This window comes from Danio rerio, chromosome 18 (assembly GCF_052040795.2).
Source record: "Danio rerio strain M-AB ecotype USA chromosome 18, GRCz13ab, whole genome shotgun sequence".
In the NCBI taxonomy this organism is placed as follows: domain Eukaryota; kingdom Metazoa; phylum Chordata; class Actinopteri; order Cypriniformes; family Danionidae; genus Danio; species Danio rerio.
In genome coordinates this window covers 4,215,768-4,240,565 of record NC_141038.1, presented here as the reverse complement: position 1 = coordinate 4,240,565, position 24,798 = coordinate 4,215,768, and the positions used below count along the sequence as shown (strand labels likewise).

Genomic DNA, 24,798 nt, shown 5'->3' with positions numbered 1-24,798 from the left:
TACAATTTTTATTTATTTTTTTGCTCTGTTTAACACGAGAAGACATTTTGAAAAATGCTGAAAACCATTCACTTTTTAAGTGATGGTTACCAGTTTTCAGCATTCTTCAAAATATCTTCTTTTGTGTTTAACAGAAGAAACAATGAGGTTTATAAGCACTTAAGGGTGAATAAATACATAATTGTTTTTTCTTTTGCTCAGTTGAACACGAGAAGATATTTTGAAGAATGCTGAAAATGGTTACCTTTTTTTTTAGCATTCTTCAAAATATCTACTTTTGTTTCAACAGAGCAAAGCAAATATGTTAAAGAGGTTTTTTAAAAGCTTTAGGGTTAATAAATATTGACTAAATAGTTTTTCCCCACTGTTAAACACAAAGTAGATATTTTGAAGAATGCTGAAAACCATTCACTTTTTTTTTCCTACCATGGAGGTCAATGGTTACCGGTTTTCAATATTCTTCAAAATATCTTCTTTTGTGTTTAACAAAAGAAATAAAGAGGTTTTTAAAAACTTGAGGGTGAATAAATACTGACTAAATAGTGCTTTCCCTCTGTTGAACCCAAAAGAAGATATTTTGAAGAATGCTGAAAACCATTGACTTCATGTGTTTTTCCTACTATGGAGGTCAATGGTTACCGGTTTTCAGCATTTTTCAAAATATCTTCTTTTGTGTTCAACAGAATAAGTAAAGAGGTTTGTACTTTACGTTTTGCACTTGAGGGTGAATAAAAATTGACTAAATGTAAAATTTGGGGTGAACTATCCCTTTAAATGTTTACTTTTAGTTTACTTCCATCTCCCATCAAGATTATTTTTAATAGATCACAACTTTTGCGTTGGAAATTAAGACTTTATTTCCTCGGTTGAGCAAAAAAGAAGATATTTTGAAGAATGCTGAAAACCATTGATTTCAATAGCATGTGTTTTTCCTACTATGGAAGTCAATAGTTACCGGTTTTCAGCTTTCTTCAAAATATCTTCTTTTGTGTTCAACAGAATAATAATAATATATTATTTATACTTTTGCATTGGAAATTAGGAGTTTCTTTCCCGTTTTGGGCACAAATAAGATATTTTGAAGAATGCTGAAAACCATTGACTTCAATAATACTTGATTTTCCTTCTATATATGTCAATGGTTACCAGTTTTCAGCATTCTTCAAAGTATCTTTTATTTTGTTCAACATAAAGATGCTTCTAGATCAAGTCACATACATGTGTTTCCACCCTTGTGTTGTGCAAACGTTTATAAATGAGACCCCTGATTTTATTATATATATATTTTTTGGGATGTAGTGGACCAATGATGAGTGCTGTCCGTGCCGATGTCCGAAAATACTCCATCTCCTCCAGCCGCATGCATTTACAACAGGGTCTCCCTCCCGAATCCATTCCTCAGCACTTTTCTCGGCCAGTACTTTTGGGTTTTTGTGTACAGCTGCTTCTGTCGTCCCGTAGAGACTCTGGACGTCATGCATTCGGAGCTTTGGTGTATTTCTCAGACTGGTGTTTTAGAGGTTTTTGCGTTCTCTGTGTTAGTCAATGTTTTCTTCTTTGTTGTACATGAAGGAAATGATGCCGACTCTTGCCTAAATGCATTTGTTCAGTAAAAGGCTTTTAAAATAGGGTAGCACATCCAGAAATTATCATTCTGACATCGTTCACTCGTATAGGGTGGCCAGATCTCTCGGGACGAGTTAAGATATCAGGATTTGGTAGAATAACTTATGCTCTAAGTGACTTTTATTATGGAAAATTTAACACATTTTAACATTTTACTCAAAAACACAGCTAAAACATGCTGCAAATCCATTGGAATTTAACTTTTATAGGTGGTTTTAATTTAAAAAGTATTTGTTTGTCTGGCAAATTGGCATTTTCTTGAAAATAAATGCTCTAACTGACTTTTATTATGGAAAATTTAACAAATGTTAACATTTTACTCAAAAACACACCTATAACATGCAGCAAATCCATTGGAATTTAACTTTTATAGGTGGTTTTAATTTAAAAAGTATTTGTTTGTCTGACAACTTGGCATTTTCTGGAAAATAAATGCTTTAAATGACTTTTATTATGGAAAATCAAACAAATTTTACTTCAATAACACCTAAAGCATGCTGCAAATGCATTGGTACTTGACATTTCATAGTTGTTTTAATTTAGAAAGTACTTGTTTGTCTGACAACTTGCCATTTTTGGACAATAAATGCTTTAAATGACTTTTACTATGGAAAATTAAAGAAATGTTAACATTTTATTCAAAAACACACCTAAACATGCTGCAAATCAACTAAATTTTGACATTTTTAAGTGGTTTAAATTTAGAAAGTATTTCTGGCCAATTTTCATTTTCTAGAAATGCTCTAAATGACTTTTATTATGGAAAACTAAACAAATATTAACATTTTACTTAGATAACACACGTAAAACATGCTGCGAATCCACTGAAAACTGGCATTTTAGGTGGTTTTATCTTAGAAAGTATTTGTTTACTGGCGAATTGGGATTTTCTACAAAAAAATGCTCTAAATGACTTTTATTATGGAAAATTAAACCAATTTTACTTCAATAACACTACTAAAACATGCTGCTAATCCATTAGAACTTGACATTTTTAAGTGGTTTTAATTTAGAAAGTATTTGTTTGTCTGACAAATTGGGATTTTCTAGAAAAAAAGCTCTAAATTACTTTTATTATGGAAAATGAAACCAAATTTACTTAGATAAAACACCTAAAGCATGCTGCAAATCCATTAGAACTCGACATTTTTAAGTGGTTCAAATTTAGAAAGTATTTGTTAGTCTGGCCAATTGTCATTTTCTAGAAGTAAACTTTTATTTTTAGTCACTTTTAGAAGTGACTTTTATTATGGAAAATTAACCGTTAACATTTTCTTCAGAAACACACGTAAACATGCTGCAAATCCACTAGAACTTGACATTTTTAAGTAGTTTAAATTTAGAAAGTATTTCTGGCCAATTGTCATTTTCTAGAAATAAAATGCTCTAAATGACTTTTATTATGGAAAACTAAACAAATATTAATATTTTACTTAGATAACACAGCTAAAAAATGCTGCAAATCCACTAGAACTTGACATTTGTAGGTGGTTTTATTTTAGAAAGTATTTGTTTAACTGGCGAATTGGGATTTTCTACCAAAAATGCTTTAAATGACTTTTATTATGGAAAATTAAACCAATTTTACTTCAATAACACACCTAAAGCATGCTGCAAATCCATTAGAATTGACATTTTAAGTTGTTTTAATTCAGAAAGTATTTGTTTGTCTGACAACTTGGCATTTTCTGGAAAATAAATGCTCTAAATGACTTTTATTATGGAAAATTAAACAAACACTAACATTTTACTCAATAACAAAGCTAATAAAATCAATAAATCCAGAGCAACTTAAAATATTCCAGTGGTCTTAATATAGAACATATTTGATTCCCAATACTGTGTTGCAACTGGAAGGGCATCCGCTGTGCAAAACATATGCCAGAATAGTTGGCGGTTCATTCCACTGTGGCGACCCCTGAGGAATAAAGGGACTAAGCTGAATGAAATTGAATGAATGATCTTTCCTAGTAAGTGAAAACACACAGCTATAAAAATAAGGCGGGACGTCTGGTCACCCTATTTACACTTAAGTTGTATAGATAAACAGAACGATGGCAGAATTTGATTGTTGGCTAAATTAAGCCTTAACTTAAACTAGTCTGTAGACCATATAAATGAAGAAACATATTAAAGGATGATTTGGGAATAATCGTTTAGCTGTTTTAATTTGAAACAACTAACTGTCCTGAAATAATAACATTGTATTATAGACTTATTTTTTCACATTAGGAGGTTTTGTGTATCTTGAAAGACGTTTAACGAGACATTTTAAGTCCCTTTCTGAGAATCAACTGAATGCACTTATCGTTCAAGCACCTCCGATACGATACGGCAGTCTGGATCACTCTTGTAATGGAGTAGTTTTTAGTATTGATTTACTCCGGGCTGCTGTTGTTTATGCTGGAGGGTTGACTGAATTAAAACACTATGAAAATCATTCCAAACCCCCATCATAAAACAAATAAATAAACCAATGGTAGCACTTTAAATAAAGGGGTGTTCATAAGACTGTAATGACACCTTTATAGTCATGATATGACAGGTAATAGATATGAATGAGATTTTATGCGTTCCTATGACAACTCATTAAGTGTCGTTTGCTCAGTTGTGTAATTTTAAATGCAATGGTGACATTGTTTGTGATGTCTTTGCTATGTCAGCTTGACATAAACAGATACATCGTAACTTGTCTTTGCTACAGTATGTCAACTTGACATAAACTAATACATTGTAACTTGTCTGCTATGTCAATTCGATGTAAATGAAAACATCATAACGTGTCTTTGCTATGTTAGCTTGACATAAACAGACACATCATAACTTGTCTTTTCTATGTCAACTTGCGTAAACGAATACATTGTAACTTGTCTTTGCTATGTCAACATGACATGAACGGATACACAATTACCTGTCTGCTGTCAGCTTGACATAAACAGACAAATCATAACGTGTCTTTGCTATGTCAACTTGACATAAACGGATATATCATAACGTGTCTTTGCTATGTAAACTTGACATAAAATGGATACATCATAACGTGTCTTTGCTATGTCAACTTGACATAAAATGGATACATCATAACGTGTCTTTTCTATGTCAACATGACATAAACGGATACATCATAACGTTTCTGCTATGTCAGCTTGACATAAAAACGGATACATCATAACGTGTCTTTGCTATGTCAACTTGACATAAACGAGTACATTGTAACTTGTCTTTGCTATGTCAACGTTTCATAAACAGATACATCATAACTTGTCTGCTATGTCAACTTGACATTAACGGATACACAATTACCTGTCTTTGCTATGTCAGCTTGACATAAACAGACACATCATAACGTGTCTTTGCTATGTCAACTTGACATAAACGGATACATCATAACGTGTCTTTGCTATGTCAACATGACATAAACGGATACATCATAATGTGTCTTTGCTATGTCAGCTTGACATAAACGGATACATCATAACTTGTCTTTTCTATGTCAACATGACATAAACGGATACATCATAACGTTTCTGCTATGTCAGCTTGACATAAAAACGGATACATCATAACGTGTCTTTGCTATGTCAACTTGACATAAACGAGTACATTGTAACTTGTCTTTGCTATGTCAACGTTTCATAAACAGATACATCATAACTTGTCTGCTATGTCAACTTGACATTAACGGATACACAATTACCTGTCTTTGCTATGTCAGCTTGACATAAACAGACACATCATAACATGTCTTTGCTATGTCAACTTGACATAAACGGATACATCATAACGTGTCTTTGCTATGTCAACTTGACATAAAATGGATACATCATAACTTGTCTTCTATGTCAACTTGACATAAAACGGATACATCATAACGTGTCTTTGCTATGTCAACATGACATAAACGGATACATCATAACGTGTCTTTGCTATGTCAACTTGACATAAAAACGGATACATCATAACGTTTCTGCTATGTCAGCTTGACATAAAAATGGATACATCATAACGTGTCTTTTCTATGTCAACATGACATAAACGGATACATCATAACGTTTCTGCTATGTCAGCTTGACATAAAAACGGATACATCATAACGTGTCTTTGCTATGTCAACTTGACATAAACGAGTACATTGTAACTTGTCTTTGCTATGTCAACGTTTCATAAACAGACACATCATAACTTGTCTGCTATGTCAACTTGACATTAACGGATACACAATTACCCGTCTTTGCTATGTCAGCTTGACATAAACAGACACATCATAACGTGTCTTTGCTATGTCAACTTGACATAAACGGATACATCATAACGTGTCTTTGCTATGTCAACTTGACATAAACGGATACATCATAACCTGTCTTTTCTATGTCAACATGACATTAACGGATACATCATAACGTTTCTGCTATGTCAGCTTGACATAAACGGATACATCATAACGTCTTTGCTATGTCAACGTTTCATAAACAGATACATCATAACTTGTCTGCTATGTCAACTTGACATTAATGGATACACAATTACCTGTCTTTGCTATGTCATCTTGACAATACAGAGACAACATAACGTGTCATAAATCTGTCATAAACATGATTTCTGACAAGTTGGCATGACAAAGACATGTTATGATGTGTTATGTCAAGATGTTATAGCAAAGACATCAAAAACAATCTCTGCTTTGCATTTAAAACGACACTACTAAGCTAATGTAACTTAATGACAGCTGTCATACATCTGTCATAAACATGATTGTCATGAGGCCCTTATAATTTCTGTCCAATCATTTTATAGCAGCCTAATTAATATGTAATGACTTTTTTATGACATGTTCAATTTGCACCACTGTAGTTGAGGTCGAGGTAATGACGCTGTTATAAAATTGATGACAGTTATAATGGCCTCATAGCAGTGACAGATTTATGACAAGGTGTCTTTGTAATGTTGCACATGGCAAAGACAGGTTATGGTGTGTTTATGTCAAGTTGTCATAGCAAAGACACCTTTGCATTTAAAAAGACAACTGAGCGAATGACACTTGAGTTGTCAAAAGCATGCATAAAATCCCATTCATATTAATGATGTCATATCATGATTACAAAGGTGTTATTACAGTCTTATGAACACCCACTTCAAGAAAAGTGATATAAAAGAAACTGTTATGATAATAATAATGATGATGATGGTCTTTCTTTGCTTTCAGTCAGGATGTGTTTTCGAGCCGTGTACTACTGGAATCTGTGTTTTCCTTCTCGTTTGACTTCACTCTTACTTTCCAGATGTACGTCTCCATATTTCAAGAAGATTATCCACAGAACAGAAATAAAATTAATGTTGCTGTTAATGATTTTGGCTTTATTTTTGTTTGTTTTCTCTTGAAATGCATTAATTATAAGAGATATGCAAAAATGCATTGAGCAAGGGAATGAATCTTTGCAAGTACACTACATGACACAAGTCTTTGTCAATCCCAGTTGTGAGGGCAACAAATAATAACTTGACTTCTAGATGATTATTTGGAAAAGTGGCAGAAGGTGGACTTTTCATCTGTTGAACTGCATCCCAATCATCACCAATACTGCAGAAGACCTACTGGAACCAGAATGAACCCAAGATTCTCTCAGAAATCAGTCAAGTTTGGTGTAGGAAAAATCATGGTTTGGGGTTACAATCAGTATAGGGGTGTGTGAGAGATCTGCAGAGTGGATGATCAACATCATCAGCCTGAGGTATCAAGACATTTGTGCTGCCCATTACATTAGAAACCACAGGAGAGGCAAATTCTCCAGCAGGATAGCGCTCCTTCTCATACTTCAGCCTCCACATCAAAGCTCCTGAAAGCAAAGAAGATCAAGGTGCTCCCGGATTGGCCAGCCCAGTCACCAGAGATGAACGTTATTGAGCATGTCTGGGGTAAGATGATGGAGGAGGCATTGAAGATGAATCCAAGGAGTCTTGATGAACTCTGGGAGTCCTGCAGGAACGCTTTCTCTGCCATTCCGGATGACTTTATTAATCAGTGATTTGAGTCAGTGCAGAGATGTATGGATGCAGTCCTCCAAGCTCATGATGGAGTCACACACAATATTCATTCATGACTTTATATTCTATACTGGACATTATTTCTGTTCAGTGATGAGACTTTTGTCTAAGCAAAGTCAGATCTTACTGTCCTAATGAAATAATTAACAATCAAGGCATGATCATATTTTATTGTGGTAAAATAAGCGTAATCTAGAGGCCTTTACCTTTCATATAAGCCACTTCTGATAACAAATAATCAACTAGAAGTGCAGTTATTATTTATTGTTCCTAAAACTTGGATAGGCGACAAGACTTTTGTCAGGTCGAGTACATTAAGGCCTCAAAATACATATAATTTATTAATTCAGTCTCTGATTTTTGACAATTATAAATGACAGGTATGGGGATTCTTTGCATGTAAGCCCCTCAAAATACACATTATATATGTAGTCATTTGTTGTACATATTAAAAGATATGTTTTGTTCTGATAATTTTGACGGGTGTATACATTGATCACTTTTAGAAATATATAGATGAGCAATATCACACGAGTAGCAGTGCGATATGGCTGTATAACGGCACTTGTGAGAGGCGTGCATTGGCTTGAGACCGCAGGAGTGCCTTAGTGTCCCACCAGTGACGATATATAGACATATCGCACTGCTACACATGTGATATTGCGTTTATACAACAGTTTGACAGCATAATTGTGTGTATAAAAAAGAAAATCAAACACAGAGAGTCTAAAAACCCTTTTAAATGAGGAACTACTTTCTTCCGCCATTCATTCACATCTGCAGCTGACGTCAGAACAGCAGAAGCCTTTACTAATTCACCAATGTCACTTTAGAGCTAGCACTTGAATGATTCTCTAGTGTAATGTCTGAAGTAATGACAAAACAGGTGGTTTTGTTTACATTTTAAGATTATAAGGCTGAACTTCATGAAATGCCATCAGTCTACAGAGATTTCCCAGCATTTCCCTGTTATAATCAGAGCACGATAATTAACACAAAAAGCCAAATCAAAGCAAACACTGGCAGATTATGGTTGTATAAATACAGCCCTACAACATACAAAAGAGAAAGATCCACTTAGAAAGTCACTTACCTGATTTAATGATTTGATCAGCTGTAGTTTGAAATTCACTCTGAGTTTTCTCCCTTAAGGACTTATTATGTGGGCTGTGTCGTTATCTTGTGGCCGAACGTCAACCATCTTTGCTCTGCTCAGTATGACAGGCTAATGGCTAACGCCGATGTGCTGAATCCGAAATTATAAATAATTAAAATTGGCACTGTCCTTATTAATAAACTGCATAACTGCACTGTGTTAACCATGCTATGTCTGACTGCTCTGTTTTAAATATAGGGGTACCTCAGGGATGTGTATTATCACCTCTTTTATTTTCTATATATATTAATGAACTGCAGTGCAATACTGATGACAATCCCACACTCATAAAATATGCTGATGATCTGGCATTGGTTTCCTGTCAGGAAGAAATAAACAGCTCTTTATATTTTAGATATATTGATAGTATTACAGATTGGTTTGGCAAAAGTTCATTACACCTAAATATTGGGAAAACAAAAGAGTTATGTCTGGGGAGTCAAACAAGAAGAGTAGATACTGAACTCTTTAAACCAGTCACCATAAACGGACAAATAGTAGAGCAGGTTTCAAATTTCAAGTATTTAGGCACAATTATTGACAATAAATTGAATTTTAATAGTAATGTAGAGGTGGTTTATAAGAAAGCAAGTCAGCGCCTCTATCTCCTCCGCAAATTGAGAAGTTTTAATGTTAGTACACAGACTTTAAACTTGGCATATAGATCACTTATAGAGAGTGTTCTCACATATAATATTGTTTCATGGTTCGGTAACACGACACTTAAACAGAAAAAGAAATTAGCGCAAATTATAAATCAGGCAAATAAGATAACTGGTCACAAACAGCATTCATTGCAGATTTTATTTGACTCTTTTATGGAAAAAAGAGCAGTTGTGATTTTTAAAGATAATACACATCCCCTTCACTCAGCATTTGAACTGCTACCATCAGGACGCAGGTTTAGAATTCCTAAAGCACGAAGAAATGCCTATAAAAAGTCATTTATCCCAATGGCAGTTGTTGTTCTAAACCGGATCAATGTTTGTAGGAAATGAGGTGGTTACCAAGTATGATTTGCAGTATTGTGCATGAGACTAATTTGGTTTTTAAACTTTTAACCTATGTTGTTGTGTTGGTAAGTGTTATTGTGTCGTTGGTGTATGTTTGTAATTGTTGTCCTAAATCCAGTGTTGAAGAAAAATTTCCTTTTTGTGTCAAGCAGAACAGACAATAAAGTTTAAACTAAACTAAACTAAACTAAATAGTTGCAATGTAAACAACTTCATTCTCAACTAAAAAGCCTCAAAGTACATCATGTTGCCCAACAGCTGTAATTTTTGTAAAACTGTAGTGAGTTGTTTAGTCCCAGTGTTGGGGCAGTAATACAGAAGGGTGAAAAGGCTGTAGGAGTAGTGATATTGCTTTAAGAGCTCACGGCTATCAGCCAATCAGATTCGAGAACCAATCAGAACTGTTGTGCAAATTCATTTATATTACTCTCATAACACTTGTAAAATATTATTTATCCTTCAACCCAAGTCTCACACCTTTTTGGGAATGAAATGCATCACATTTTTCATCTGACTGAACATTTTTGCTGAAAAGAGTCATTTTTGAGTCATTTTGTTAGTAAATGTAGTTTCATTAATTCAGATAGTTTATGAATTAAACTATTGTGGTGGTTCTATTATTGAAATCATTACTGTGATTGTCCGATTTAGCATATTTTAAAAGAAACCCCTCTAAAACCAGCCTGGGAAACCAGCTAAAACCAGCCTGACCAGCTAAGACTAACTAAAAAGTGACTGAAACCCCTCTAAAACCAGATAAGACTAGCTTGACCAGCTAAGATCAGCTGACCAACTAAAACCAGCTAAGGCCAACCTGACCAACTAGATAAAAAGTGGCCCAAACCCCTGTAAAATCAGCCTGGCAAACCAGCTATGACCAGGCTGGGAAACCAGCTAAAACCAGCCTGACCAGCTGGTTTAAGCTGTTTTTTTTCAGTAGGGAAGTCTCAAAACTTGAGCAGCTTTTATAGTCAGTATAAATAGCAAAAACATTAAAAATTTTTAATATCAATATTGTGTTCGGGTGTTATTAAGAGTAAAATTGCCTTGTGTAGCCTCTTAATTATAATAAAACTCGATGTTTAATCATTCCATGAATATGTTTAGCCTGTTGGTCGGCTAGCCATTTGTAAAACCGGACTCATAAATATTACAAAATTCATGTTAATATGATTACAATATTATGATAATGATTTCTGCCTGCTTGTTTACATAGGTTATATATTGTTTGGTGTAGAAAAGAAAGTGTGATGTTTGTCCCCCTATACAGCAGAGGCGCCATTGTTGTGCTCGTTTTCTGAAAAGTGCGCGCTCTTTTCTGGCGTCATAAAGCGGCGCGGAGAAATAAATATTGGGTAGAATAGATTAATAAAGCTCTCACAATAGGCGGTTCTTTTCTCACGGATAACTTCAGTTTTTTGTGTAAATGTTGATAGTATTTAAACAGAACAATTTACAAACTCAATAATGAACAATAAATGCATATAACAAAATATAAACGCTTCCAACTACTTTACAAAATATCCCTTTGTGTGTACACATATTTTATACATAACATATTCAACATGGACGTTTAAGGGGGTTGCGAGGAAGACAAATAAAACAAAATACATAATATAAATAGAGTTCAGAATATTAAAGGAAAAAGACTTAGATATGGTTTTGACAAATTCATTAAAAGTATTATTATCTTTGGATAACACTTCAAAAGACGTGAATGTTTATACGATACGCTTGATTTCACGTGATGCCTGTTACTTTTCTAAACGTCTTTGATTGCGGACCAATCACAAGCGTTTACGATTACAAACGAATATATATTTTGTTTCATTGTTTAACAAGGATTGCGCTGGAATTTATCAGTATGCTTGATATATAATAGTATGTAGAAAATTAAATATTAAAATAAATGAATACAGGTTGCAGCACAAACATTTCTAATAAAACAAATGTGTATTCAAATATTGAATGGAACTCAACGGAGAATCCGATTTGTGGGCCGCCGAGCGCCCCCTGCAGTAATAAAAGCGTGTGTTCTGCAGGAAACGGTCATTGTAGGGAGCTTTCAGAGAGAAGTGACGCATGACAGCGAATCTCTGAACTATAAAACCAGTCTGAAAGTTTCTCTCCACGCAAACTGGTGTGGTTTAACTGGTAAAAAAAGCGCGCAGCTCCTGAGTGACACTCGCTGCTGTTGTTTTTCCTCCGCGCTTCACTCCTGTGTTGTTCAGCAGTTGTTCGGTGTGTGTGTGAGCATCAGTGTTTCAGTCTCTCCACACGCACACACTGTAGCGGTCAGGATGGTGTTGTTGAAGAGTTTACCTCCACCCAGCGAGGGCGTGCGGCTCCAGCAGGCCGAAACCACCGCGGTCCTGGACGGGAAGAGGCTCGGATTGGGGACCCTGTTCGTGGCGGAGGCGTGAGTGTGTGTTTGAGCTTGAGCTCCTGTGTGTGTGTGTGTGTGTGTGTGTGTGTGTGTGTGTGTGTGTGTGTGTGTGTGTGTGTGTGTGTGTGTGAGAGTGTGTGAGAGTGTGTGTGAGTGTGTGTGAGTGTGAGTGAGTGAGAGAGAGAGAGAGAGAGAGAGAGAGCTCCAGTGGTCGTGTGTATGTCTGTTTAAGTTCCAGTGTGTGTGTGTTTGTTTGTATTTATTTTTGAGCTTCAGTGTTTGTGGCATGTATGTTTTGTTTGTTTGTTTGTTTGTGTGTGTGTGTCTGGTGTTCATGTGGTTTATGTGTGTGTTTTGTTTTTGTGTGTGTTTTTTGAGCGTGTGTGTGTGACAGATATGAGCATAATATAACAACAATGCAAGCCTATGAAGTCATCTCTAAGATAGGAAAACAAACTGGTATGGATGTATGTATGCAAGCATGTATGTCTGCAAGCATGTATGCAAGTATGTATGCATGTATGCAAGTATGTATGTATGCAAGTATGTATGCAAGTATATATGCATGTATGCAAGTATGTATGGATGCAAGTATGTATGCAAGTAGGCAAGTATGTATGCAAGTAGGCAAGTATGTATGCAAGTAGGCAAGTATGTATGCAAGTATGTATGCAAGTATGTATGCAAGTATGTATGCATGCAAGTATGTATGCAAGTATATATGCATGTATGCAAGTATGTATGCAAGTAGGCAAGTATGTATGCAAGTATGTATGTATGCAAGTATATATGCAAGTATGTATGCAAGTAGGCAAGTATGCAAGTATGTATGCAAGTATGTATGCAAGTATGTATGCAAGTATGTATGCAAGTATGTATGCATGCAAGTATGTATGTATGCAAGTGTATATGCATGTATGCAAGTATGCAAGTATGTATGCTAGGCAAGTAATTATGCAAGTAGGCAAGTATGTATGCAAGTATGTATGCAAGTATGTATGTATGCAAGTGTATATGCATGTATGCAAGTATGCAAGTATGTATGCTAGGCAAGTATGTATGCAAGTAGGGATGTATGCAAGTATGTATGCATGTATGCAAGTGTATGCATGCATGCAAGTATGTATGTATGTATGCAAGTATGTATGCAAGTTATGTAGGTATGTATGTATGTATGTATGTATGCGTGTTGGTTTAGTTTTACTTCTGAGGGCTCAGTTATCCTCAATATAAAAATGACCAACTAGTGAGGACTACTCTCTGGTCCTCCCTAATTTATAATGTTTATAAATTGTTTAGAACATGTTAATACTATTATCTAATGATTGGCACTTGTTTCTTTAAACGACAGTCATTTATGTCTTAAGACTTCACCATGTATGTGTATGTATACACCTCATCATGTGTAAGATATTCATTAGTTTATTTTAACTGTAGGGGCTAAGCATAGCACACATGTGACATTTCCTAACTGCTCAGTGTTGTGTGCCGTCACAGACAGCTGTCCTGGTTTGATGGATCAGGGATGGGTTTCTGTCTTGAATATCCGACCATCAGCCTCCACGCAATCTCACGAGATCTCAGCGCCTTTCCAGAAGAGCACCTGTATGTGATGGTCAACGCCAAACTGGACGGTAAGACGATCTCTTATAAAACGCATACAGTGCCCTACAATAATGCTGAGTATAAGAAAACAAGGCTTTAATAAGTTATTATATACAGATATAGTTGATCACTTGATTGATGCATATAGGAGATGTCTATGCGCTCATGTTTAATGAAGCAATTGTTGTCGATCTCAGTTGTGAGAACAACAAATATTAACTTGACTTCTAGTTGATCATTTGGGAAAGTGGCAGAAGGTTGAACTGCATCCCAATCATCACAAACACTGCAGAAGACCTACTGGAACCAGCATGGACCAAGGGTCTCACTAAAATCAGTCAAGTTTGGTAAAGGAAAAATCATGGTTTGGGGTTACATTCAGTATGGGGGCGTGCGAGAGATCTGCAGAGTGGATGATCAACATCAACAGCCTGAGGTATCAAGACATTTGTGCTGCCCATTACATTACAGACCACAGGAGAGGGACAATTCTCCAGCAGGATAGCGCTCCTGCTCATACTTCAGCCTCCACATCAAAGCTCCTGAAGGCAAAGAAGGTCAAGGTTCTCCAGGATTGGCCAGCCCAGTCACCAGACATGAACATTATTAAGTATGTCTGGGGTAAGATGGAGGAGGCATTGAAGATGAATCCAAAGAGTCTTGATGAACTCTGGGAGTCCTGCAGGAACACTTTCTTTGCCATTCCAGATGACTTTATTAATCAGTGATTTGAGTCAGTGCAGAGATGTATGGATGCAGTCCTCCAAGCTCATGATGGAGCCACACACAATATTCATTCATGACTTTATATTCTATACTGGACATTAGACTTTTGTCTAAGCAAAGTCAGATCTTACTGTCCTAATGAAATCATTGAAAGATCAAGGCATAATCATGTTTTATTCTGGTAAAATAAGTGTAATCTAGAGGCCTTTGCCTTTCATATAAGCCACTTATGATACCAAATGATCAACTAGAAGTCCAGTTATTATTGGCTGTTTTTAAAGCTTAAATAGGCGACAGGTAGTAAATTATGTATGCATGTAATTATTTTTTTTTTACAGACCTGTAGTTTATTCCTATCGATATTTGACATTTTATAAAATAACAGAATGATGAGGAACAGTAAATTGCTCCTTTAATGGCTGTAAATATTAGAAACACAAAGACAAAAACTCACTCAGAAAATGCCACAAATACTCCTAAAGGTACACACTTTTTTTTGGGAATAGGTTCATTTTACAATTCTTTTAGAGTGAAACGGATTAATTTTAACATTATTGCATCCATCCAGCTGATCTCTGTGTGGCTTTTAGCTTAGCTTAGCTTAGCATAAATCATAAAATCCAATTAGACCATTAGCATTTCACTAAAAATATAAAATAAAAATGCAGTATGATCTATTTTCTATAGATCATAGAGAAATGTCATTTTATCATGTGTATATATATATATATGTATATATATGTATGTATATATATGTATATATATGTATGTATGTATGTATGTATATATATATGTATGTATGTATGTATGTATATATATATATATATATATATATATATATATATATATATATATATATATATATATATATATATATATATATATATATATATATATAATCAATATATATATTGATTATATTGTTGATGGTTTTTATTGATTTGTTTGCTTTTTTTAGGTTCATCTTAGGAAAAACAGAGAATATTAGCACTGTAAATACAATATAAATAATGTGGAGACATATAAACGTACACAAACACAAAGCCCCATTAGTGAAGAGCTCTACAAGCTGTGGTTTAATCTGAGGGATGGGGATTGTGTTTGCAGATGAAGGGGAAGCAGCGCCACTGGAGAAAGATCCAGATGAAGAAGATGAGGATGAAGAGGACAGTGATAGTGAAGGCTCAGGAGTGATCACGGAGATCCGCTTCGTGCCCAGTGATAAAGCTGCGTGTGAGTGTGTGAAACAAACACTGAGGAAATAAGGGCTGGGCGTCTTTACACTGCAGAAAATGCTCTTCTTACTTGGTATTTGTCTTCTAGTCCAAATATTTATAAAATCTTAAACGAAGAAGCAATTTCCAGATTTAAAAAAAGCTATTTTTATCTTGATTTCAGAAATATCATGTCAAAATAAAGTGAGTTAGGGTTAGGGTTTTTACCTTGAAACAAGCAAAATAATCTGCCAATGGATACTCATGTTTTTGTTTTGAAGTAAGATTATTTTAGTTTACCCCATTAGCAGATTATTTGTCTTTTAGGGCGGGGCCATTAGTCATTTAGAGCAGAGCTATCAGTCATAAGGAGTGGAGCTATTATTTGCAAAGGGTGGAGCTATCACTCATTTAGGGCGGAACTATCAGTAATTTAGCTTTCAGTCATTTAGGCTATCAATTATTTAGGGCGGGGCTATAAGTCAATTAGGGTAGGGTCATCAATCTTTTAGGGCGGAGCTATCAGCTGATTAGGGTGGGGCTTTCAGTCTTTTGGGGCCGAGATCTCAGTCGTTTAGGGCCTTGCCATCTGTCGTTTAGGGTGGAGCTATCTGTCATTTAGGGCAGGGCTATCAGTCATAAGGGGTGGAGCTATTATTTGCAAAGGGTGGAGTTATCAGTCATTTGGGGTGGGGCTATCAGCCATTTAGGGCGGGGCTACCTTTCATTTAGGGCGAAACTCAGTAATTTAGCTTTCAGTCATTTAGGCTATCAATTGTTTAGGGCGGGGCTATGACTTAATTAGGGTAGGGCCATCATTCTTTTAAGGCGGAGCTATCAGTTGATTAGGGCGGGTCTATCAGTCATTTAGGGCAGGGCTATCAGTCGTCTAGAGCGGAGCTATGAGTCGTATGAGGTGGAGCTATTATTCACAAAGGGTGGAGCTATCAGGTATTTGGGGGGGGCTATTAGTCGTTTAGGGCGGAGCTATCATTTGTTTAGGATGGAACAATCAGTCTATAATGGGCATGGCCATTAGTCTTTTAGGGTAGGGCTTTCAGTCCTTTAGGGTGGGGCTATCAAATATTTCGTCCATTCGTCAATCTTCCTATACTTTGTTTGCAATGTCACTTTATTTTGACCTGATATTCCTGAATATAAGACAAAATTTTTCTTGTCTTAGAAATATTTCTTGATTTAATAATTTTTAAATATTTAAATGTGTGTGTGTGTGTGTGTGTGTACAGTGGAGCCTATGTTCAGTGCCATGTGTGACTGTCAGGCTCTTCATCCAGACCCAGACGACGCAGACAGTGAGGATGATGATGATTATGAAGGAGAGGAGTATGACGTCGAGGAGGCCGGTGAGTGACGATCTTACCCATGATGCATCTGGTTTCTTACTACAAGCTCATTAAGGGTGCTTTCACATTAGCACTTTTTTTCCGCACCCTGGTACGTTTGACGTCAGAGTACAGTATATTTAGCTAGTGTGAACTTGTCTTCTGAACTCTGGTGCGCACGCGTGAACCGTATCCGAGTCCGCCTGGAAGAGGTGGTCTGGGGTACAGTTTGTCCGAACTCTGGTCTGGTTCACTTTTGATTTGAAAGCAATCGCACCAAATAATGGAAGTGAACAGTCAACAGTACAACAAACTTTAGTTTTCATAACGTTCATTCGTGTGTGTGTGTGTGTCTGTGTATCACCTACCTGATAACAAAACCAAAAGATTCAGTAAGTAAGATTATTTAGTTTACCCCATTGGCAGAATATTTGTCTTTAGGTTGGAGCTGTCAGTCTTTTAGGGCGGAGCTATCACTCGTTTAGGGCAGGGCCATCTGTCTTTTAGGGCTGGATTATCAGATGTTTAGGGTGGAGTTATCGGTTGTATAGGGTGGAGCTATCAATCGCAAAGGGTGTAGCTATCAGTCATTTAGGGCAGGACTATCAGTTGTTTAAGGCGGGTCTATCAGTCATTTAGGGAAGGACTATCAGTCGTTTAAGGCGGGGCTATCAGTCATTTAGGGCAGGACTATCAGTCGTTTAAGGCGGGGCTATCAGTCATTTAGGGCAGGACTATCAGTCGTTTAAGGCGGGGCTATCAGTCATTTAGGGAAGGACTATCAGTCGTTTAAGGCGGGGCTATCAGTCATTTAGGGCAGGACTATCAGTCGTTTAAGGCGGGGCTATCAGTCATTTAGGGCAGGACTATCAGTCGTTTAAGGCGGGGCTATCAGTCATTTAGGGCAGGACTATCAGTCGTTTAAGGCGGGGCTATCAGTCATTTAGGGAAGGACTATCAGTCGTTTAAGGCGGGGCTATCAGTCATTTAGGGCAGGACTATCAGTCGTTTAAGGCGGGGCTATCAGTCATTTAGGGCAGGACTATCAGTCGTTTAAGGCGGGGCTATCAGTCATTTAGGGCAGGACTATCAGTCGTTTAAGGCGGGGCTATCAGTCATTTAGGGCAGGACTATCAGTCGTTTAAGGCGGGGCTATCAGTCATTTAGGGCAGGACTATCAGTCGTTTAAGGCGGGGCTATCAGTCGTTTAGGGCAGGACTATCAGTCGTTTAAGGCGGGGCTATCAGTCGTTTAGGGCAGGACTATCAGTCGTTTAAGGTGGGGCTATCAGTCGTTTAGGGCAGGACTATCAGTCGTTTAAGGTGGGGCTATCAGTCGTTTAGGGCAGGACTATCAGTCGTTTAAGGCGGGGCTATCAGTCATTTAGGGCAGGACTATCAGTCGTTTAAGGCGGGGCTATCAGTCATTTAGGGCAGGACTATCAGTCGTTTAAGGCGGGGCTATCAGTCATTTAGGGCAGGACTATCAGTCGTTTAAGGTGGGGCTATCAGTCATTTAGGGCAGGACTATCAGTCGTTTAAGGCGGGGCTATCAGTCATTTAGGGCAGGAGTATCAGTCGTTTAAGGCGGGGCTATCAGTCATTTAGGGCAGGACTATCAGTCGTTTAAGGCGGGGCTATCAGTCATTTAGGGCAGGACTATCAGTCGTTTAAGGCGGGGCTATCAGTCATTTAGGGCAGGACTATCAGTCGTTTAAGGCGGGGCTATCAGTCATTTAGGGCAGGACTATCAGTCGTTTAAGGTGGGGCTATCAGTCATTTAGGGCAGGACTATCAGTCGTTTAAGGTGGGGCTATCAGTCGTTTAGGGCAGGACTATCAGTCGTTTAAGGTGGGGCTATCAGTCGTTTAGGGCAGGACTATCAGTCGTTTAAGGTGGGGCTATCAGTCGTTTAGGGCAGGACTATCAGTCGTTTAAGGTGGGGCTATCAGTCATTTAGGGCAGGACTATCAGTCGTTTAAGGTGGGGCTATCAGTCATTTAGGGCAGGACTATCAGTCGTTTAAGGTGGGGCTATCAGTCATTTAGGGCAGGACTATCAGTCGTTTAAGGCGGGGCTATCAGTCATTTAGGGCAGGACTATCAGTCGTTTAAGGCGGGGCTATCAGTCATTTAGGGCGGATGTAATTTATCAGTAATTTAGCATTCTGTCATTTAGGCTATCAGTTGTTTAGGGTGGAGCTATCAGTCATTTAGGGCAAGACCATCTGTCGTTTAGGGCGGGGCTATCAGACGTTATGTGTGGAGCTATCAGTCGTCTGGGGTGGAGCTATTATGAACAACCGTGATATGCGGACGTCTCCATTTTGGTCCTTTGCTTTCGTGGCCATCAATTAGCAACAGCCATACACAACAGCAGCTTGATGACGCAAGTGTACCGGGTTCAGAAGAAAAAAAACACAATGTGAACATAAACCAGCAGAGGACAGACTATCGAACTTGGTTTGAAAGAAGAATGAAAGAACCCTTATTGCCAAAGACAATATAGAAAAGGCACCATTAAAGGGTTAGTTCAGCCCATGACTTGCCCTCAAAACAACCTTTATAGCTTTATATTGTAAATCTTCTTTCAGTTAAGTCCATTCAGAAAAGCCCCCCCCCCCCTCCACCCAAAAAAATACAAGTCCAATATAAAAGTGCATTTGTCGACATTTAAAAACAAAAGTGACTCCAGGCGGTGAATTAAGGTCTCCTCAGTATGAATGGTTATGTAACTATTTATTATGTCCACTGAACAAGCCTTTTAATGAAACAAACAGCGTACATGGTGTTAGCCATAGATAATTTGGTAAATATCAATAGACTACTTTAAATAGTTTCAATAAATTTGAATTATTTTTTAAATGACAGTATTTAAGTGCATAATTTAAAATGATCAAATAAAGCCCTTTTAATTATAAACAAGTTATTTTTTTTTAATAATTATTAAAGTGACAACTTAAAATATTTCACTATTACAGAGTTCAAACACTTTTTTTTTTTATTCTAAAATTACTCGTTAAAAAGGGACATTTTTAGAGCAGTAATCACAATACAGTGATATTTATTTTTATCCAAATTTATCACACTGTCAGAATCTAACGCCATGCCTAGTGGTGTTGCTTTGTTTTGTAGTTAGGAAAGTGAGAGTGCTTTGGGAAGGTTGTTTCCGTCATGTCTGCTGTGTTTGTGTTTTTGTCCTCCATCAGAGCAGGAACAGGCTCAGGCTCACGGTGACATTCCCTCCTTCTACACCTATGAGGAGGGTTTGTCTCACCTGACGGCGGAGGGTCAGGCCACGCTGGAGCGTCTGGAGGGCATGTTGGCGCAGTCCGTCGCCCAGCAGTACCACATGGCAGGAGTTCGCACAGAGGAGCCCGATGCACAGTTTGAAGGTGACATCTTTTTATTTTTCATCTCACCAAACTGCACTATAGTCAGAATAGATACAAGTCTGATTCACAAGCTCACAATTCAGTTCTTGATTCTGTTTGGTATATACAGTTGAAGTCAGAATTATTAGCCCCTGATTTATTAGCTCCTCTGTTTATTTTTTCCCCAATTTCTGTTTAACTGAGAGAAGATTTCTTCAACACATTTCTAATCATAACAGTTTTAATAACTCATTTCTAATAACTGATTTATTTTATCTTTGACATGATGACAGTAAATAATATTTTACTAGATATTCTTCAAGACAATCCTACACAGCTTAAAGTGACATTTAAAGGCTTAATTAGGTTAAATAGGTTAACTAGGCAGGTTATGGTAATTATGCAAGTTATTGTATAATGATGGTTTGTTCTGTAGACTATCAAAAATATATATAGCTTAAAGGGGCTAATAATTTTGTCCCTAAAATGATGTTTAAAAAATTAAAAACTGCTTTTATTCTAGCCGAAATAAAACAAATAAGACTTTCTCCAAAAGAAAAAAATATTATCAGACATACTGTGATCATTTCCTTGCTCTGTTAAACATCATTTGGGAAATACTTTAAAAAAAAGAAAAAATTCAAAGGGGAGCAATCCAATCTGACTTCAGTGGTAAAGGTCAGAGATGCCCAAACTAGGGCCCACGAGACAAAGTTAGCCAAAGGTAACCTTTTATTTGGCCTGGCGTCCCACTTGAGAAGAGATTTGGAGAGAGATCATCTTTTCTAATTAAACGCAACCTTTTGTTTGTTTGTTTGTTTGTTTGTTTGTTTAATTGTTGAAGTACAAAAAAGCCAAGCGAAATTAAATGTTTCAATTGAATGTTGTGGATGAATGAGATTTTTAAAAGTGTAAAGAGAGAGGACAAGACATCGATGAGCAAATCAATGCAAAGGAATGTGCTGTTTGACTCGTGTATTCAGCAATTTAGCATCGAACACTGTTTATATTTTTATTGTAGGAAATTCATTCATAAAATGTAAAAATATAAATATACATTAATATTATTAAAGTAGGGCTGTCACGGTGGCCCAGTGGATAGCACAATCGCCTCACAGCAAGAATCATGTCGCTGGTTTAAGCCTCGGTTGGGTCAGTTGGCATTTCTGTATAGAGTTTGCATGTTCTTGCCGTGTTGGCGTGAGTTTCCTCCAGGTGCTCCAGTTTCCCTCATCATCCAAACACATGCGGTATAGGGGAATTGGGTAGGCTAAAGTGTCCGTATGTATGTGTGTGAATGAGTGTGTATAGATGTTTCGCAGTGGTGCGTTGCAGCTGGAAGGTCATCCTCTGCGTAAAACACATGCTGGATAAGTTGGCGGTTCATTCTGCTGTGGTGACCCCTGATTAATAAAGGGACTGAGCCGAAAAGAAAATGATTGAATGAAGATGATTAAAGTATTTTTTTCTAATTATTTTTTAAAATACTAATAAATTAGGAAATTACCATGGCAGCTTTAATGTGGTATATTTACCTTTGTCCCACCGCCCTCAATCAAGCTTGGTTTTTGTCCCTTCATATAGTTTGCCCATCCCTGATATACAGTTGAAGTCAGAATTATTAGCCCCTTTGATTTATTTATTTTTTCTTCTTTTTTAAATATTTCCCAAATGATGTTTAACAGAGCAAGGAAATTTTCACAGTGTGTCTGATAATATTTTTTCTTCTGGAGAAAGTCTTACTTGTTTTATTTCGGCAGGAATAAAAGCAGTTTTTAATTTTTTAAGCACCATTTTAAAGACCATTATTAGCCCCTTTAAGCTATATATGTTTTTCAATATTCTAAGCTGTATAGAAGTGTCTTGAAAAATATCTAGTCAAATATTATTTACTGTCATCATGGCAAAGATAAAATAAATCAGTTATTAGAGATGAGTTATTAAAACTATTATGTTTAGAAATGTGCTGACAAAAATTAAGACAGAAATTGCGGAAAAAAAATAAACAGCGAAGGTAATAATTCAGGGGGGCTAATAATTCTGACTTCAACTGTAGATGGATCAATTTATTACAAATGTTATTGATATTTCTAATATCGATCTTTTAAGACGTGAAAGTTACTTTCTAAATGATTGAGACAATTAGATTATCACAATACTATATTAATTACTTTTCTAATTACTATCTCTAACAAGTAATTTAATTTTTTATGAAGTGGTTTAATTCCTTGTCTCCATACTTCTTTTAAAATAGCACAAAATTCGTGGTTTCCAGTATTATGTTATATTAAAATATACATTGTTGAAAACCATGACAATGTGCTAAAGCAATGTTTGTTAAAGCTGCATGATGGACATCAGAGATGAATGTACTTTATTTTAGATTGTATGGGTTTAAAAAAATGATAATGCATGAGCTGCCACAGGATGGCAGTAGAAGAGTCATGCTGATTTATTGGTTTTCATATTTTTTTAAACCTCACATGATGCTAAAACTCTCTTTTTGTGTTGCTTTACATGCATGTGTTTGCATGAATGTGTTTCAGTCTGTGTGTGGAGTGAATTCAGTCGTGTGTGTGTGTGTGTGTGTGTAATGTGCAGGATTTCCTCTGTTAAGCTCAACGGATGCTTGTAATTTAATACGCTCATTAAAGCTCTCCTCTTTTCCTGTGTTCAGATGGAATGGAGGTCGACTCCAACACAGTCGCTGGACAGTTTGATGACGCAGACGTGGATCACTGGTAAATAGACAAGAGTGTCTCTTAGGCATCTGCTAATTTAGAATTTATTTACTGTTAGTTTAGTTTCTGAGTTATTCTAATATTTTTTATAATTAATTATTTATTTATTTATTTATCTTTCTTTTTGTATTATGTTTTTATTTGAAACCAAATTACACCTTTCTAAAGAGAGAAAACAATTAAATAAATGTTTGCATGCATGAACACATGGCTAATTTAATTAGTTGCATTTTAAATGAAATAAATTTGAGCAAATATTGTAAATTGATTCATAAAATATTCATTATTATTAATTTATTTTTATTATTATTAACAATTTTCATTTATAAATGTGTGTTTTAGTAAATAATACACCACACGTATGAATTACAGTATAATACAAATAAATAAAGCAAGGATTAATGCCTGCATATATTCATGCAAAAGCCAAATTAACATGCAAATTATTAATATGCAAATTAGCCCAAAAAAAAAATAATGCATGCTAATATGAGCTGTTTTTTTTTGTGTCTTTTTTTTCGCGCTCCTACTTTATGCAATGATTAAATGGAACCTGTAAATCCCCTGATCTGTTGACAGATGAACGGAGTCTCTGTGCAGCTGACTGAAGCACTTCAGTGGGGCATGCTGGCTACTGCCTGACCGACCCACATCTCACAGCTCTTGCAGCATTTAATGGACTGTTTTACACCTCGGCCATCATTTCCAGCAGACGCAGCCATGTGTAGGTCATGCTAATATAAGTTTTCCCTAAAGACCAACTTCAAGAATTGTTCTCCTCAGCGGAGCCATGTTCACATGTTTGTTAGAGATTTCAATAAATACTGCCTTTTTTGTACTAAAGCCTAGTTTTTCCCCTTATTTTATTATTATTACTGTTACTTTGTCTTTTGAAATGCCTTTAGTTGGGTGGGTGTTTTTATACACTTACCGGCCACTTTATTAGGTACACTTTACTAGTACCGGGTAGACCCCTTTTGGCCTTCAGATCTGCCTTAATCCTACATGGCGTATATTCAACAAGGTACTGGAAATAATCCTCAGAGATTTTGCTCTTTATTGACATGATAGCATCACACAGTTGCTGCAGATTTGTCGACTGCACATCCATGATGCAAAACTCCCGTTCCACCACATCCCAAAGGTGCTTTATAGGATTGAGCTCTGGTGACTGTGGAGGCCATTTGAGTACAGTGAACTCATTGTCATGTTCAAGAAACCAGTCTAAAGTGATTATCCTGCTGGAGGTAGCCATCAGAAGATGGGTACACTGTGATCATTAAGGGATGGACATGGTCAGCAGCAATACTCAGGTAGACTGTGGTGTTGACACGATGCTCAATTGGTACTAATGGGCCCAAAGTGTGCCAAGAAAATATCCCCCACACCATTACACCACCACCTCCAGCCTGAACCGTTGATAAAAGGGAGAATGGATCCATGCTTACATGTTGTTGATACCAAATTCTGACCCGACCATCCGAATTTCACACCAGAAATGGAGACTCATCAGACCAGGCAATGTTTCTCCAATCTTCTATTGTCCAGTTTTGTTGAGCCTGTGTGAATTGTAG

The 24,798-nt window shown here is 36.6% G+C and overlaps 2 protein-coding genes across 8 annotated transcripts in view; both read left to right on the top strand.

The window, feature by feature from the left end:
* Nucleotides 1-3,778, top strand: part of rsf1a (remodeling and spacing factor 1a) — a 29,977-nt gene extending 26,199 nt beyond the window's left edge. For 2 of the 3 annotated variants that reach the window (XM_087292781.1, XM_087292779.1), the window contains one exon: nucleotides 94-3,778. The gene's annotated coding sequence lies outside the window, so the exon portion shown is untranslated. The remainder of the gene's footprint in view (nucleotides 1-93) is intronic. The other variant, XM_087292780.1, reaches the window with a different exon arrangement.
* Nucleotides 3,779-11,888: 8,110 nt separating this feature from the next.
* clns1a (chloride channel, nucleotide-sensitive, 1A) lies at nucleotides 11,889-24,067 on the top strand. Of its 5 annotated transcripts, XM_087291582.1 has the most exons (8): nucleotides 11,889-12,778; nucleotides 12,871-13,288; nucleotides 13,384-13,857; nucleotides 15,662-15,787; nucleotides 17,016-17,132; nucleotides 20,319-20,504; nucleotides 23,161-23,224; nucleotides 23,804-24,067. In XM_087291582.1, coding segments are annotated over exons 3-8 (603 nt in total). In that variant the 5' UTR covers nucleotides 11,889-12,778; nucleotides 12,871-13,288; nucleotides 13,384-13,748; the 3' UTR covers nucleotides 23,805-24,067.
* Nucleotides 24,068-24,798: the final 731 nt, after the last annotated feature.